The sequence below is a fragment of the Mesoplodon densirostris genome, chromosome 7, assembly GCF_025265405.1.
Source record: "Mesoplodon densirostris isolate mMesDen1 chromosome 7, mMesDen1 primary haplotype, whole genome shotgun sequence".
NCBI classification, from domain to species: Eukaryota; Metazoa; Chordata; class Mammalia; order Artiodactyla; family Ziphiidae; genus Mesoplodon; species Mesoplodon densirostris.
In genome coordinates, this window is record NC_082667.1 from 88,487,155 (window position 1) to 88,503,954 (window position 16,800).

The following is a 16,800-nucleotide window of genomic DNA, read 5'->3' on the forward strand; positions in this document are numbered from 1 at the left end:
TCCCCAAACGCAATGCCATAATCCCTGAAAGTCATATAAAAAGGCTTTGTAATACTGGGGTAAATAAGAAAAAATATAGGAAAGCTTAAATGGCTATCAAGTGGATCCTAGTTAAACACGTTTGGCACAGTTGGACAATGGACCACAATGCTGCCCTGGAAAAGAACCAAGTACAGCTACAAATACTGACATGGGAAGATGTTTTTGATATTGTTAGCTGAAAAGTAAGCTGGATAAGAATCTCTGACATGTAAATGCATTTTTGTTTTTTGAAAAGATATGACTGCAATAAAAAATATATAGCTAATGTTTAGTGCTAAATGCTCTACTTGAGGGGTCAGCAAACTTTTCCTGTAAAGAGCCAGATAGTAAATACTTTAGTACTTGTGGGTCACATGGTCTCTGCTGCAACTACTCAGCTCTGCCTTTGTAGCTGGGAAGCAGCCATAAATAATATGTAAATGAATCACTGTGGCTGTGTTGCAATAAAACTTTATTTACAAAAATAGGCAGAAGGCTAGATTTGGCCGCAGGGCCATAGTTTGCCAAGCCCTGCTCTATATCATTATTCTATTTAATCTCCAGATAGCCCTTTATAGCAGAGACTATCAGGGATCCTGAATTATGTATGTGGAAACGAAGGCTTAGAGAGAGCAAATGACTTGCCCAAGGTCCTCAGCTCTTATGCAGCATAGAAAAAAGTCTGGAAAGAGACACACCACAGTGCATCAGTGCAGTTAACGCTGGGGAAGAGAAATGAGGCAGCTCTTGCCCTTTCCAGTCCTCCTGCAATGCTTTCAGTGCATAAGTCTCATGAATGTGAAGGTTAATCTGAAAATATTCTTTAAGACTTTGGGGAAACTCACTGTCTCCTCTGCATTCTCTGTTGATCTTGTGTGTTAGTGTGGACCAACGTGGCAGAACTGTCGGAACAATCAGTGGCCGAGGAAATTCCTGGGGCAGAGCCCTACAGAGAAATTTTTGTGGACCAGGACCTGTCCCAGTACGATAAGGTGAGGGGTCTCGGGGAAGCACAGAGCTACAGCAGCAAGAGGGACCATGGAGAGATTGCCACTGCCTCTTGTTCTCTGTGTCTCAAGGACTGTCCCTTTTTCCTACTTCCAAGAAACCACCTCTTCCTCCCAAGACATTCAGCCAGGTTTGGCCACTGCTCATTTTATCCCAAATAACATCTACAACTACAAGGTACTGAGCACCTACTGTGTGCTGGGCCATGTCCTCTGCACTTGACATTTATTAGCTCGTTAATCTTCACCATCTTCAAAATAGATTTTATCACCCTCACTTTGCAGATGAGGAAACTGAAGCTCAGAGAGGTTCAGTAATGTGTTCAAGGCTGCCCAGTGCAAGGAGCAGTGTTATGATTCAAAGCGAGGTCTGGTTAGCTTCTCAGCGGGTACTTCTAACTCCCACACAGTAATCACTTGGTCAACCTTCAGTGATGGAACAGTGATGCAAAAACACATTCCTAGCAGGAGGAAGTGAGCCCTGAAGTCAGGGAGGCCTGGGCCAAGAGACTCGTTAAAGAACCAGAGAGGTTTAAAGCAGGGATGCGAGCAGAACAGGTGGATTCAAGCCATCCTGGGAAGGGCCCAGGTCAATTTCTCCCCACTTAGACACGACCTGAAAGTTACTCTAAAAGAAGCAGTCTATAATATCTCGCTTTCCTTCAGGGCCAGGGCCTGCTCCTGCAGCAATTCTCAGAGTTTGTGAGGAGCAGACCTACCTGGGGTTCTTGTCAGACACGGAAATCCAAACCTTCAGGAGGCAGGGGGTTCCAACGAGGCATCCTGGGACCAGACTCTGAAAAATGTTGCAGAAAGGCGAGAAGCCACACTCAGATTCTGTATTTATCGCTGTGTAACAAGCCATCCCAAAACTTAGCGGCTTCAAACAGCAATTCATTATTCCCCAGAATCTATGGGTTGACCTGGAAGGTTCCTTTGCTCGCGTCCCCTGGCCTCACTCATGCGGCCTCAGTAAGCCGCTGGCTTGGCCAGGCTGGTGGTCGGTCTCCATTGGCCTCCTTCCCACATCTAGGGCCTCAGCCAGGACGCCTGGACTGGTGCACCCCTTTGTGCATGTGGTTTTTCATCACAGCACGGTGGTCTCGGAGTTCCCAGGGGGCCAGAGCAGAAGCTGCACAGCCTGTAAGAACTTGCCTGGAGATCATGCAGCATCACTTCCACTCCATTCCGTTGGTTAAAGCAAGTCACGGGGCCAGCCCAGACTAGAGGGTGGGGAAATAGACTGGATGGCAAAACTGCAAAGTGTTTGTTGCCATTTTTCAACCTGCCTCAATTTTAACTCGGAAATATAGTGCAACCACTATAATTTTTTCTATTTATAGAAAATTTTTATAAGCCATTTATCATTTTTTCTATTTATAATAGAAAGAATTCTTTCTCTTTATAAGCCATTTCTACCCTGACTTGCCAGGACTCCTTCAAGTGACAATAAACAAATTAGCTTGAGGGGGAGCATCGATTAGCTCAACTTATTGGAAAATGTAAAGGGCCACTAGCTTCAGGTATGGCTAGATCCAGGAGCTTGAATAATGTCATCAGAACACCTCCCCACTACCAACCTCTCCCCTCTGTTTCCCTCAGAGTCTGGCTTTCTACATAAGGCTGGCTTTGTGTGTCAGAAAAGACAAACTCAGGCAAACAAGCCTACATATTTAAAGTTTATGATCCAAAAGAAGGCAAGATCCTCTCCCTCTGTAATCGATGTGTGAAATCTCTGATTGACCAGCTTGGGCCACATGCACATGGGGAGGTGGGACAGGAAGGAGCAGGGCACATGACTGACAGTCCTACCCAGACCCCATGGAAGGAGGAACGCTCCCTCCAGAAGGGCAAGGGGACCCTCACCAGGAAAGCAGAACCCACAGCTGTCCACTGCCCTCTGCAAACTTCTTATATTCCAGCACTGGCACGGGGCCTGGCACTTAGTTGCTGCCCGATGAATGTTTGTTGCATGAAAAATGAATAAGCACCTGGCTGATCATAACAGGGTGAAACAGGGGAAACTGCCCAGGAGTAGGGAATATGTCTGATGCTCTCTCTTGAAGTTTTGCCACCAACTTTCACAAGGACCCAAAGGAAGGCCCCTGGCAGCAGCTGGCAATGTCAGACAGGCTTTCTCATGAGCGAGACCCTGTCCTTCCCCAGGTCACGGAGCTAGCAGGTCGTGAGGCTGACTGGACGGCTCTCCTGGGAATGAGCTGGCCCAGAAATTGCCCGTTTACCTCCTCCTGTGACTGCTTTGGAAAAGGCCTCTGGGGAATTTTTTCTTCTTCTTCTTCTTCTTCAGTTTTTCTGACATTTTATTGATAACGTATGGTGAGAAGTTTGGGGGAATTTTTTTTTCCTTTTTTGGAAAACCTAACCAATTCTTTGGCTGCAGAGCTTTTTCACTGGAGAGATGGAGGACAGGGTTAATTATACCTGTGGGTACAGTCTACCAGCAATTTTGTTTTTCCAGCCGAAAGTTTACATGAGCCCATGCAAATAAATCACTATTCCTGTCTCATTTACTTTCCAGATTGAGTTACCTGGAAAAAATTCATACATGAATAGCCAAAAGAGGCAGGAAATATTAGAAGAGAGGAAAGGGAAAACAAATAGTTCAGAATGTTTTAAGTTAAAACAAATAACCCCCATTATAGGCAGAATGTGGTCAAACAGAATGTTGTTTTCCTAAGTACCTTTCCTAGGTCCCCAGTGTGCTAGGCTGTATATTATAAATGAAATCATTCTAAGTAAACTTTCTAGCAACAAATGTTCCCAAGTGGGATGGTTGTTCTTAATATGAAAGTCTAATTCTCGGGGAAAGGAAAGTTTCCGTACCTGTGAGGTACAGACATCCATTACAGGAGTCTATATACAAGTACATCATTTTAACCCAATTCTTGTCTCTATGAGATTTTCCAAGTGACAGAGATAGCCTTGAAAGTCTGCTTTTTCCCTCCCTGCCTGCCCTCACCTTCCCAAAGAATGATACCATATTTTTCCTGTCTTTCTTTAAATGGGCTCAGCCTTACATCCAGACCCACACCTAGTAAATTTCCCATCTGTCCTCCACCCAGGATGAAATAATTCGGCTGCTGGGAAAAGAAGTCAGCCGTCTCTCCGATTTTGAACTTGAATCTAAATACAAAGACACGGTGATAGCAAGCCTGCAGAACCAAGTGGCCAACCTGAGGCAGAAGCTGTTGGAAACAGCCACCTCCAGGCAGAAGGAGAGGGTGATCCCGCCCAAGTTTCAGGTTCTGCATGAAGAGGACGATGCCCAACAGAGAGAGATCCAGAGCTTGAAAAACCAGGTAGGGCTCAGAGACAAGTGGGTTGGGGCCTTGGGGTCACAACACAGGGTGACAGCTCTCAGGTAGAGCCTGGGGGGAGCCACCCGGGTAGTTGGAAATGGGCATTGAGCACAGCATGGTGAAGAGTGCAGATCCAGGGAGTGGAGGGTTGGCAAGTTTCTAGCCTTGTAAGAACAATATTAGATTTCATTAAGTGCCTACCATGTTCAGGCCCCGGTGCAGGTGCTTTGGGTGCATTAGCTTATTTATTTATTTACTTATTTAATGTATTTATTTATGGCTGCATTGGGTCTTTGTTGCTGTGCACAGGCTTTCTCTAGTTGCAGTGAGTAGGGTCTACTCTTCACTGCGGTGCGTGGGCTTCTCATTTCAGTGGCTTCTCTTGCTGCAGAGCATGGGCTCTAGGCACGTGGGCTTCAGTAGTTGCAGCATGAGGGCTTCAGTAGCTGTGGCTCACAGACTCTAGAGTGCAGGCTCAGTAGTTGTGGCCCACGGGCATAGTTTCTGCACAGCATGTGGGATCTTCCTGGACCAGGGCTCGAACTCGTGTCCCCTGCATTGGCAGGCAGATTCTTAACCACTGCACCATGAGGGAAGTCCCCTCATTAGCTATTTAAACCTCAGTCTTCTGGCAGATGCCATTCTACAGATGAGGAGACTGAGGCACGCTCAGAGATGCCCAGGAGCTTGTTACAGCTTGCACAGCAAGTGAGAGGCAGTGATGTGATTTGGGCTCAGCTCTGCCACCTTGTACACCTCATGCTTTCACACCCACTTTGCATTTCCACCCAACTCCTGTCGCTTCAGTGACCACTTCTCACACCCACCCAGACCCAGCCAGAAAGAGCTGGAGATGGGGAGAAGGAACCCCACAGTGTTCCAAACACTGAGGCCTTTATCAAACCCTGAAGGCAGCTGCTGGTTCATTTATAGGGAATTTCACCAAAAATTCTCCACCCAGAATGTCTGGATTTACCAGTCAACTTCCTTCCTCGTGAAACTAAATCCAAAAAAAAAAAAAAAAAAAAAAATTTTAAGTTTTAAAGAATTACTTTAAAATTGGCCACTGATCTTGTTCATAAATTATATCTCAACAAAGTCGATAAAAAAGCAGTTGGTCATTGATGAATTTTGGCATCAGTGCATAATTCTGCTTAAAACCGTAGTCAGATTTGGTTCAACATGGCGGAGTAGAAGGACATGCTGTCACTCCGTCTTTCGAGAGCACTGGAATCACAACTAACTGCTGAACAATCATCAACAGGAAGACACTGGAGCTCGCCAAAAAGATACCCCACATGCAAAGACAAAGGAGAAGGCACAAAGAGACAGTAGGAGGGGCGCAATCCCAATAAAATCAAATCCCATAACTGCTGGGTGGGTGACTCACAAACTGGAGAACACTTATACAACAGAAGTCCACCCACTGGAGTGAAGGTTCTGAGCTCAACATCAGGCTTCCCAACCTGGGGGTCAGGCAATGGGAGGAGGAATTCCTAGAGACTCAGACTTTGAAGGCTAGTGGGATTTGATTGCAGGACTTTGGCAGGACTGGGGGAAAGAGAGATTCCACTCTTGGAGGGCACACACAAAGTAGTGTGTGCATTGGGACCCAGGGGAAGGAGCAGTGACCCCCATAGGAGACTGAACCAGACCTACCTGCTAGTGTTGGAGGGTCTCCTGCAGAGGCGGGGGCAGCTGTGGCTCACCAAGGGACAAGGACACTGGCAGCAGAAGTTCTGGAAGTATTCCTTGGCATGAGCCCTCCCAGAGTCTGCCATTAACCCCGCCAAAGAGCCCGGGTAGGCTCCAGTGTTGGGTCACCTCAGGCCAAACAACTAACAGGGAGGGAAACCAACCCACCCATCAGCAGACAAGCAGATTAAAGTTTTACTGAGCTCTGCCCACCACTGCAAGAGCCAGCTCTACCCAGCACCAGTCCCTCCCATCAGGAAACTTCCACAAGCCTCTTAGATAGCCTCATCCACCAGAGGGCAGACAGCAGCAGCAAGAAGAACTACAATCCTGCAGCCTGTGGAACAAAAACCATATCCACAGAAAGACAGCGAAGATGAAAAGGCAGAGGGCTATGTAACAGATGAAGGAACAAGATAAAACCCCAGAAAAACAACTAAATGAAATGGAGAGAGGCAATCTTCCAGAAAAAGAATTCAGAATAATGATAGTGAAGATGATCCTGGACCTCAGAAAAAGAATGGAGGCAAAGATCCAGAAGATGCAAGAAACGTTTAACAAAGATCTAGAAGAATTAAAGAACAAACAAACAGAGATGAAGAATACAATAACTGAAAAAGAAATACACTAGAAGGAATCAATAGAATAACTGGGGCAAAAGAACGGATAAGTGACCTGGAAGACAGAATGGTGGAATTCACTGCTGCGGAACAGAATAAAGATAAAAGAATGAAAAGAAATGAAGACAGCTTAAGAGACCTCTGGGACAACATTAAACACAACAACGTTCACATTATATGGGTCCCAGAAGGAGAAGAGAGAGAGAAAGGACCCGAGAAGATATTGAAGAGATTATAGTCAAAAACTTCCCTAACATCGGAAAGGAAATAGCCACCCAAGTCCAGGAAGCACAGAGAGTCCCATACAGGAGAAACTCAAGGAGAAACACACCGAGACACATAGTAATCAACTTGGCAAAAATTAAAGAAAAATTATTGACAGCAACAAGGGAAAAATGACAAATAACATACAAGGGAACTCCCAGAAGGTTAACAGCTGATTTCTCAGCAGAAAGTCTACAAGCCAGAAGGGAGTGGCATGATATACTTAAAGTGATGAAAGGGAAGAACCTACAACCAAGATTACTCTACCCAGCAAGGATCTCATTGAGATTCGATGGAGAAATCAAAAGCTTGACAGACAAGCAAAAGCTAAGAGAATTGAGCACCACCAAAGCAGCTCTACAACAAATGTTAAAGGAACTTCTCTAAGTGGGAAACACAAGAGAAGAAAAGGACCTACAAAAACAAACCCAAAACAATTAAGAAAATGGTCATAGGAACATACATATCGATAATTACCTTAAACGCGAATGGATTAAATGCTCCAACCAAAAGACACAGGGTTGCTGAATGGATACAAAAACAAGACCCATATATATGCTTTCTACAGGAGACCCACTTCAGACCTAGGGACACATGCAGACTGAAAGTGAGGGGATGGAAAAAGATATTCCATGCAAATGGAAATCAAAGAAAGCTGGAGTAGCATTACTCATATCAGATAATATACACTTTAAAATAAAGAATGTTACAAGAGACAAGGAAGGACACTACGTAAGGATCAAGGGATCAATCCAAGAAGAAGATATAACAATTATAAATATATATGCACCCAGCATAGGAGCACCTCAATACATAAGGCAACTGCTAACAGCTCTAAAAGAGGAAATCAACAGTAACACAATAATAGTGGGGGACTTGAACACCTCACTTACACCAATGGACAGATCATCCAAAGAGAAAATTAATAAGGAAACACAAGCTTTAAATGACACAATAGACCAGATAGATTTAATTGATATTTGTAGGACATTCCGTCCAAAAACAGCAGATTGCACTTTCTTCTCAAGTGCACACGGAACATTTTCCAGGATAGATCACGTGTTGGGTCAAAAATCAAGCCTCAGGAAATTTAAGAAAATTAAAATCATATCAAGCATCTTTTTTGACGACAACGCTATGAGATTAGAAATGAATTACAGGGAAAAACCTGTAAAAAACACAAACACATAGAGGCTAAACAGTACGTTACTAAATAACCAAGAGATCACTGAAGAAATCAAAGAGGAAATCAAAAAATACCTTGAGACAAATGACAATGAAAACACGACGATCCAAAACCTATGGGATGCAGCAAAAGCATCCCATAGTTTTAGAGGGAAGTTTATAGCTATACAAGCCCACCTCAAGAAACAAGAAAAATCTCAAATAAACAATCTAACATTACACCTAAAGGAACTAGAGAAAGAAGAACAAACAAAACCCAAAGTGAGCAGAAGGAAAGAAATCATAAAGATCAGAGCAGAAATAAATGAAATAGAAACAAAGAAAACAATAGCAAAGATCAATAAAACTAAAAGCTGGTTCTTTGAGAAGTTAAACAAAATTGATAAACCATTAGCCAGACTCATCAAGAAAAAGAGGGAGAGGACTCAAATCAAAAAAATTAGAAAGGAAAAAGAAGTTACAACAGACACCGCAGAAATACAAAGCATCCTAAGAGACAACTACAAGCAACTCTATGCCAATAAAATGGACAACCTAGAAGACATGAACAAATTCTTAGAAAGTTATAACCTTTCAAGACTGAACCAGGAAGAAATAGAAAATATGAACAGACCAATCACAAGTAATGGAATTGAAACTGTGATTAAAAATCTTCCAACAAACAGAAGTCCAGGACCAGAAGGCTTCACAGGTGAATTCTATCAAACATTTAGAGACGAGCTAACACCCATCCTTCTCAAACTCTTCCAAAAAATTGCAGAGGAAGGAACACTCCCAAACTCATTCTCTGAGGCCACCATCACCCTGATACCAAAACCAGACAAAGATACTACAAAAAAAGAAAATTACAGACCAATATCACTGATAAATATAGATGCAAAAATCTTCAACAAAATACTAGCAAACAGAATCCAACAACACATTAAAAGGATCATACACCATGATCAAGTGGGATTTATCCCAGAGAGGCAAGGATTCTTCAATATATGCAAATCAATCAATGTGATACACGATATTAACAAATTGAAAAAGAAAAACCATATGATCACCTCAATGGATGCAGAAAACGCTTTTGACAAAATTCAACACTGATTTATGATAAAAACTCTCCAGAAAGTGGGCATAGAGGGAACCTACTTCACCATAGTAAAGGCCATATATGACAAAGCCACAGCAAACATCATTCTCAATGGTGAAAAACTGAAAGCATTTCCTCTAAGATCAGGAACAAGACAAGGATGTCCACTCTCACTACTATTCTTCAACATAGTTTTGGAAGTCCTAGCCACAGCAATCAGTGAAGAAAAAGCAATAAAAGGAATCCAAATTGAAAAAGAAGAAGTAAACCTGTCACTGTTTGCAGATGACAGGATACTCTACAGAGAGAATCCTAAAGATGGCACCAGAAAACTACTAGAGCTAATCAGTGAAGTTGGTCAAGTTGCAGGACACAAAATGAATGCACAGAAATCTCTTGCATTCCTATACACTAATGATGGAAAATCTGAAAGAGAAATTAAGGAAACACTCCCATGTACCACTGCAACCAAAAAATACAATACCTAGGAATAAACCTACCTAGGGAGACAAAGACCTGTATGCAGAAAACTGTAAGACACTGATGAAAGAAATTAAAGATGATAGCAACAGATGGAGAGATATACCACGTTCTTGGATTGGAAGAATCAATATTGTGAAAATGTCTATACTACCCAAAGCAATCTACAGATTCAATGCAATCCCTATCAAATTACCAATGGCATTTTTTACAGAACTAGAACAAAAAAACTTAAAATTTGTGTGGAGACACAAAAGACCCCAAATAGCCAAATCAGACTTGAGGGGAAAAAACGGAGCTGGAGGAATCAGACTCCCTAAATTCAGCCTATACTACAAAGCCACAGTAATCAAGACAATATGGTACTGGCACAAAAACAGAAATATAGGTCAATGGAACTGGATAGAAAGCCCAGAGGTAAACCCACGCACCTATGGTCAACTAATCTATGACAAAGGAGGCAAGGATATACAGTGGAGAAAAGACAGTCTCTTCAATAAGTGGTGCTGGGAAAACTGGACAGCTACATGTAAAAGAATGAAATTAGAACACTCCCTAACGCCATACACAAAAATAAACTCAAAATGGATTAGAGACCTAAATGTAAGACCAGACACTCTAAAATTCTTAGAGGAAAACATAGGAAGAACACTCTTCGACATAAATCACAGCAAGATATTTTTTGATCCACTTCCTAGAGTAATGGAAATAAATACCAAAATAAACAAATGGGACCTAATGAAACTTCAAAGCTTTTGCACAGCAAAGGAAACCATAAACAAGATGAAAAGACAACCCTCAGAATGGGAGAAAATATTTGCAAAGGAAGCAACTGACAAATGATTAATTTCCAAAATATATAAACAGCTCATGCAGCTCAATATTAAAAAAACAAACAACCCAATCCAAAAATGGGCAGAAGACCTAAATAGACATTTCTCCAAAGAAGATATACTGCTGGCCAAGAAGCACATGAAAAGCTGCTCAACATCATTAATTATTAGAGAAATGCAAATCAAAACTACAATGAGGTATCAGCTCACACCAGTTAGAATGGGCATCATCAGAAAATCTACAAACAACAAATGCTGGAGAAGGTGTGGAGAAAAGGGGACCCTCTTGCACTGTTGGTGGGAATGTAAACTGATACAGCCACTATGGAGAACAGTATGGAGGTTCCTTAAAAAACTAAAAATAGAATTACCATAGGACCCAGCAATCCCACTACTGGGCATATACCCAGAGAAAACCATAATTCAAAAAGCCACATGCACCCCAATGTTCATTGCCGTACTATTTAGAATAGCCAGATCATGGAAGCAACCTAAATGCCCATCAACAGACGAATGGTTAAAGAGGAAATGGTAAATATGTACAATGGAATATTACTCAGCCATAAAAAGGAACAAAATTGGGTCATTTGGGGCCTCCCTGGTGGCGCAGTGGTTGAGAGTCCGCCTGCCGATGCAGGGGATACGGGTTCGTGCCCCGGTCTGGGAGGATCCCATATGCCGCGGAGCGGCTGGGCCCGCGAGCCATGGCCGCTGAGCCTGCGCATCCGGAGCCTGTGCTCCGCAACGGGAGAGGCCACAACAGTGAGAGGCCCGCATACCGCAAAATTGGGTCATTTGTAGAGACGTGGATGCATCTAGAGACTGCCATACAGAGTGAAGTAAGTCAGAAAGAGAAGAACAAATATCATATATTAACACATATATTTGGAACCTAGAAAAATGGTAAAGATGAACCAGTTTGCAGAGCAGAAATGGAGACACACATGTAGAGAACAAACGTATGGACACCAAGGGGGGAAAGCGGCAGGGGGTGAGGGGGGTGGTATGATGAATTGAGAGATTGGGATTTACATGTATACACTGATGTGTATAAAATGGGTGACTAATAAGAAAAGTATAAATAAATAAATAAACTTTTTTTTTTCTTTTTTTTTTTTTTTGCTGTATGCGGGCCTCTCACTGTTGTGGCCTCCCCCGTTGCGGAGCACAGGCTCCGGACGCGCAGGCTCCGGACGCGCAGGCTCAGCAGCCATGGCTCACGGGCCCAGCCGCTCCGCGGCATATGGGATCCTCCCAGACCGGGGCACGAACCCGTATCCCCTGCATCGGCAGGCGGACTCTCAACCACTTGCGCCACCAGGGAGGCCCAATAAACATTTTTAAAAAAGAGAGAGAGAGAGAAAAAAACCGTAGTCAGTGCTTGGGGGCCTTTGTTCTCTTGTTCTCTGTTTACTGTCTTTCCCTTCTGTAACCGATTCTAGGTACACAGTTTCAGTCCTAGAAATGGTGCTCTAGAAAGGACACAGATTGTGTATGGTGAACCTAGGAGATTCTAGCAGGAAACTGTAAGCTCCATGAAGGCAAAGGTTGGGCCCAGTAACCTTCTAGAACTCTGTTAGGACCGTGTCTGTTTGTTTGTTCTTTATTCATCCATCCATCCATCTGTCCATTAATCCAAATAAATATTTTGGGGGGCCTATCCCGTGCCATGCCCTCTTCCAGGCTCTGAGAATTCAGCAGAGAACAAGACAGACATGATCCTTCCCCCTGTTATGCTCTAGTGAGGGAGACAGAATAAACAAGTCAACAAATACATGCTCTAATATTTAAATGAACTAATGACTTTCCTTCAAACCTGGTTTTCAAAAAACAATGAAAGTAACAGGTCCTATAGGAATTATTAGTGCAAACAGCTACCTTGACATGTAGCTGACACATTAATGAGCATCTTTTTCTTGAATGCTGAAATATTCCTTTCAGTTATTCTCTCATTTCAGAGCTTTCCTGAGAAAATGACATGTCTTTTTCAGGTACATGTACGAGGCTGAATTATTCCCACATACCTTTTTGTTTTTTGGCCGTACCACGCGGCTTACAGGATCTTAGTTCCCTGACCAGGGATCAAACCCAGGCCTCCAGCAGTGGAAGCACAGAGTCCTAACCACTGGACTGCCAGGGAATTCCCCACATACCTTTTTTTAAATAATTGAAATATATTTGACATAGAATATTATATAATTTCCACATATCTTTGAATATCAGCCGGTCCCAATTTGAGTATTATTTAAAGTGGCTGCCGATATCTGGGGGAAAAAATGTTTTTCTACAAAGAAATTATCTAGAAATAATTACACTGATGCATCATGCTGTTGCCGCCCCTACCCCTGGAGCTTCACTTATAACTGAAGAAGAATATTTTATAGCAAGGCATATATGAACCAGAAGCTCCCTTGGTTTGAACTCAAATCGAGTTTCATCCACTGACATTTTAGTTTCTTAAGTATTCTACTGCCTGCAGAGCATTCCACCAGAAGTGTAAGCCACATGGCAGGTTGATTTATGGTTCTGATTACTTTATGTGTTTTCCCTGGTCCCCGAAGGTGTGTGTATAATGATTTGCTCTCAGAGATCTTCGATCCGCTACAATATCACTAGAAAATTCTTACCTCCATGTGCTCTTATACGCCTGTGCTAATTAGAAGCCAAATTATCATCCTGAAACAATCACTCCTCCTAGCACTCTTAACTTTCTTATGATTCAGTGCCCATTTTATTACACAGCTTAACAGACATTAAACATCTTGGAATTTATGCCATTACAAACAATATGGATATTTATTTTGATAGTAAAAGTATCAAAGAGGTTTGAAGACTCTTTGGAGTTTTCCAGCAATCCGAAATCCTAAAACTCTGACACTCAGATTGAAATATTTTCAATCTGTCAAAACCACTGGAGTCTTAGAGGGGAACATATGTTTTCCCTTCTGGAAGTTTGTCTCTGTGTGTTCTATCTCTGGTATCATGCAAATAAAAGCATTAAGCTGAGAAGAGCTTACAAACACTTTCAGTGTTCCAAGGACCTTTTATGGAAAAGTTGTATTTCCCCCCAACAGAGAAAAGTAAGATGTGAAAGAATTTTTTCACTCAAAGTTTCCAAAGCACAAACATGCAAAAGTATAGCCTTGGGGAGAGTGGGGGGCAGAGTGGCCTGTGTCCCCGCAACTTCTAGAATAGACCCCCCCCAATAATGTCTCAGGTGCCCCAGAGAAAAAGTAAGTGTAACTGCCCCAAATGTCCTAGACTCTGAACCATGATGGTGTATGAAACGAGTCAGAAAACTTGTGAGACCTTGACGTATCTGTTAATTCTACCAGAGTAATAATGACAAGATTTCCAAGGACACAAACCAAGACCAAAGGCTGTGAGCGCCATCTGGTGGCCATATCAGCACGCCCAAACTCCATTACCTGGGCATGCCCACCACCTCCCCCCAATCTTTTTTTTTTTTTTTTTTTTTAGCGTGATGCCCGCAACCTGGTCTGATTGTAAACAGGGAAATTCCTGTACTTCTTCTTTTGGAGGGATTATTTTTATTTAAGACACTGAGTCTCTATTTACTCTTATAACAGTTATTTTTAATTTAATGAACGTTTTTAAGTTTAAAAAGGGAGCTGCTTCTACGAAAAATGCTAAGAAATTATAGTAGGGCTAGCCAAGAGACATGGGACAAATAGTGAAAGTGGTATATGAATGACTGAAGTTTATGAACTCTCTTCGGGTGGGGTTGCCAGATAAAGTAAGGACACCTAGTTAAATTTGAATTTTAGAATTTCGTTTTAGTGTGTGTCCCAAATATTGCATGGGACACATTTGCACTAAAATATTATTCATTATCTGAAATCCTATTTTAAGTGAACATCCTTTTTTCCTCCCCTAACTCTGGCAACCTTACCTTAGGAGAACAAAGAAATTGCACCCAGGACTTCCCTGGTGGCACAGTGGTTAGGAATCTGCCTGCCAGTGCAGGGGACACGGGATCGAGCCCTGGTCCGGGAAGATCCCACATGCCGTGGAGCATGTAAGCCTGTGCGCCACAACTACTGAGCACTCGTGCCACAACTACTGAAGCCCGTGTGCTTAGAGCCCAGGCTCTGCAACAAGAGAAGGCGCCACAATAAGCCTATGCACCGCAATAAAGACCCAACACACCAAAAATAAATAAATAAAATTTATTTTTAAAAAAAGAAAAGATATTGCATCCTTCTCCTTGTCACTTCCGTTTTGATCTATCAAAACAAGCTAGTGGGGCTTCCCTGGTGGTGCAGTGGTTGACAGTCCGCCTGCCGATGCAGGGGACGCAGGTTCGTGCCCCGGTCTGGGAAGATCCCACATGCTGCGGAGCGGCTGGGCCCGTGGGCCATGGCCACTGAGCCTGCACTTCCGGAGCCTGTGCTCCGCAACGGGAGAGGCCACAACAGTGAGAGGCCCGCGTACAGCGAAAAAAAAAAAAAAAATACAAGCTAGCTCTTGTCCTGTCTACGGATTGCTTGACATTTATGCCACAATAAATGTGTCCCTGTGGGAGTACTGAGGCCTGAAATCTGAAAAATCACAGGGCAAAGGCCCACAGTGCACCTTGAGGTGGGAATGTCCGGGCCACTCAGAACAAGCAGTCTGGCCACATCAGACCGAGAGGGAGGGGGTTCTGGGCCCAGCTCTCTTTCCTGGCCTCTCGGGTACCTGCTCTGTGGAGGCCGAGGCCTGGCAGCTACTTTCGGGCCCTTACCAACGTTGCATTTGATGGAGAGCCTTCCGCACCCCACGTGTAGACCTAGACCCCTGGAGGGGGGCCCGCCCTTGAGGGGGCTCTGAGCCATGGACTTAGAGGGTGCTCACAGCAGCCATAGATAGAGCCGGCCTGTGGTGCTCCCACCCACGATTCCTGTATTACCTTTATTTTTTTATTATTATTTTTTTGTGTGGTACACATGCCTCTCACTGTTGTGGCCTCTCCCATTGCGGAGCACAGGCTCTGGTCGCGCAGGCTCAGCGACCATGGCTCAGGGGCCCAGCCGCTCCACGGCATGTGGGATCTTCCCGGACTGGGTCACGAACCCGCGTCACCTGCATCGGCAGGTGGACTGTCACCCACCTCGTCACCAGGGAAGCCCCTGTATTTCCTCTTAATAACAACCACACTGGCGTTTAAGTGAGCCTGGCAAGGCTTACAAATGCACACATAAAGATTACCAACTACCTTCCCTAGAGACGTACGAGGGAAGTTGAAGCTAAAACACACCGTGAGGGCTTCCCTGGTGGCGCAGTGGTTGAGAGTCCACCTGCCAATGCAGGGGACACGGGTTCGTGCCCCGGTCCGGAAAGATACCACATGCTGCGGAGTGGCTGGGCCCCTGAGCCATGATCGCTGAGCCTGCACGACCGGAGCCTGTGCTCCACAATGGGAGAGGCCACAACAGTGAGAGGCCCGCGTACCACAAAAAAAAACCAAAATAAACCCAAAACAAAAGAAAAAAAACACCCCGTGGGTAGTCAGAGGAGAGGACCGTCATAGCTCATCCCCCTGTGCCGTGTGCCAGGCTTGATCTGAGCACTTGTACACATGCTTACTTATTAAATACTTCTAACAATCCTATCAGGTTGGGACTACCATCACCCCGCGTGCAGACTGAACAAAAGGAAACAGACTATGGTGTCCTCCTTGTGTTCACAAAGCGCGTTAACTGGCAGAGACAGGACTTGAAGGCCACAGTCTGGCTCCCGAGTCCATGCCATGCTTTACAGCCTCCAACTTCTCACGCTCATTCCTAGAGCCACCTGGGAAGGAGGAACCAGGCAACTAAAGACTGGGTTTGAATCAGACTCCACGTCTGACCAGCCGCGTGATCCCGAGCAGGGGGCCTCGCCTCTCTGAGTCTCAACCTGGCTCCCTTGCAAAATGGGCACATTAATGGGAACGTCAGCCTTCAGCAACGCTGTGACGAGTATCAGTGTAGCATGTGTGAACGGGCTCTGTAAACTCTGGAGTGTTCTGTGAGGTATAAACTACCCTCTATTCTCATTAGAGGGAATTCATTTCATAACCTGCTCCCGGCTCTTGAACTTTGCTGTGCATCCAGTCAGTGCTGGATGATCTGGAACCAACAGCTGGTCTATTTATGGCTGAAAACTCACAGGTCATAGGAAGACAGCAGCACCGGAGCCCCTGGGTGGCCACAAAGATAAAGTTCGTGTCTTCAGGACCGATGACATGGTGGTCACTGAAGGAACAGGCCCCTCCTGCCCCTTCCACTAGTGACAACTGAAAACCTTGGTTTC

General features: G+C 44.1%; 1 protein-coding gene across 1 annotated transcript in view; it reads left to right on the forward strand.

The window, feature by feature from the left end:
- The window catches only part of LOC132493280 (forkhead-associated domain-containing protein 1-like), a 111,062-nt gene that overhangs the window by 53,861 nt on the left and 40,401 nt on the right, over window positions 1-16,800 (forward strand). The window contains exons 5-6 of the mRNA XM_060103637.1: window positions 904-1,013; window positions 4,112-4,348. Coding sequence (XP_059959620.1) covers window positions 904-1,013; window positions 4,112-4,348 — 347 coding nt within the window. The remainder of the gene's footprint in view (window positions 1-903; window positions 1,014-4,111; window positions 4,349-16,800) is intronic.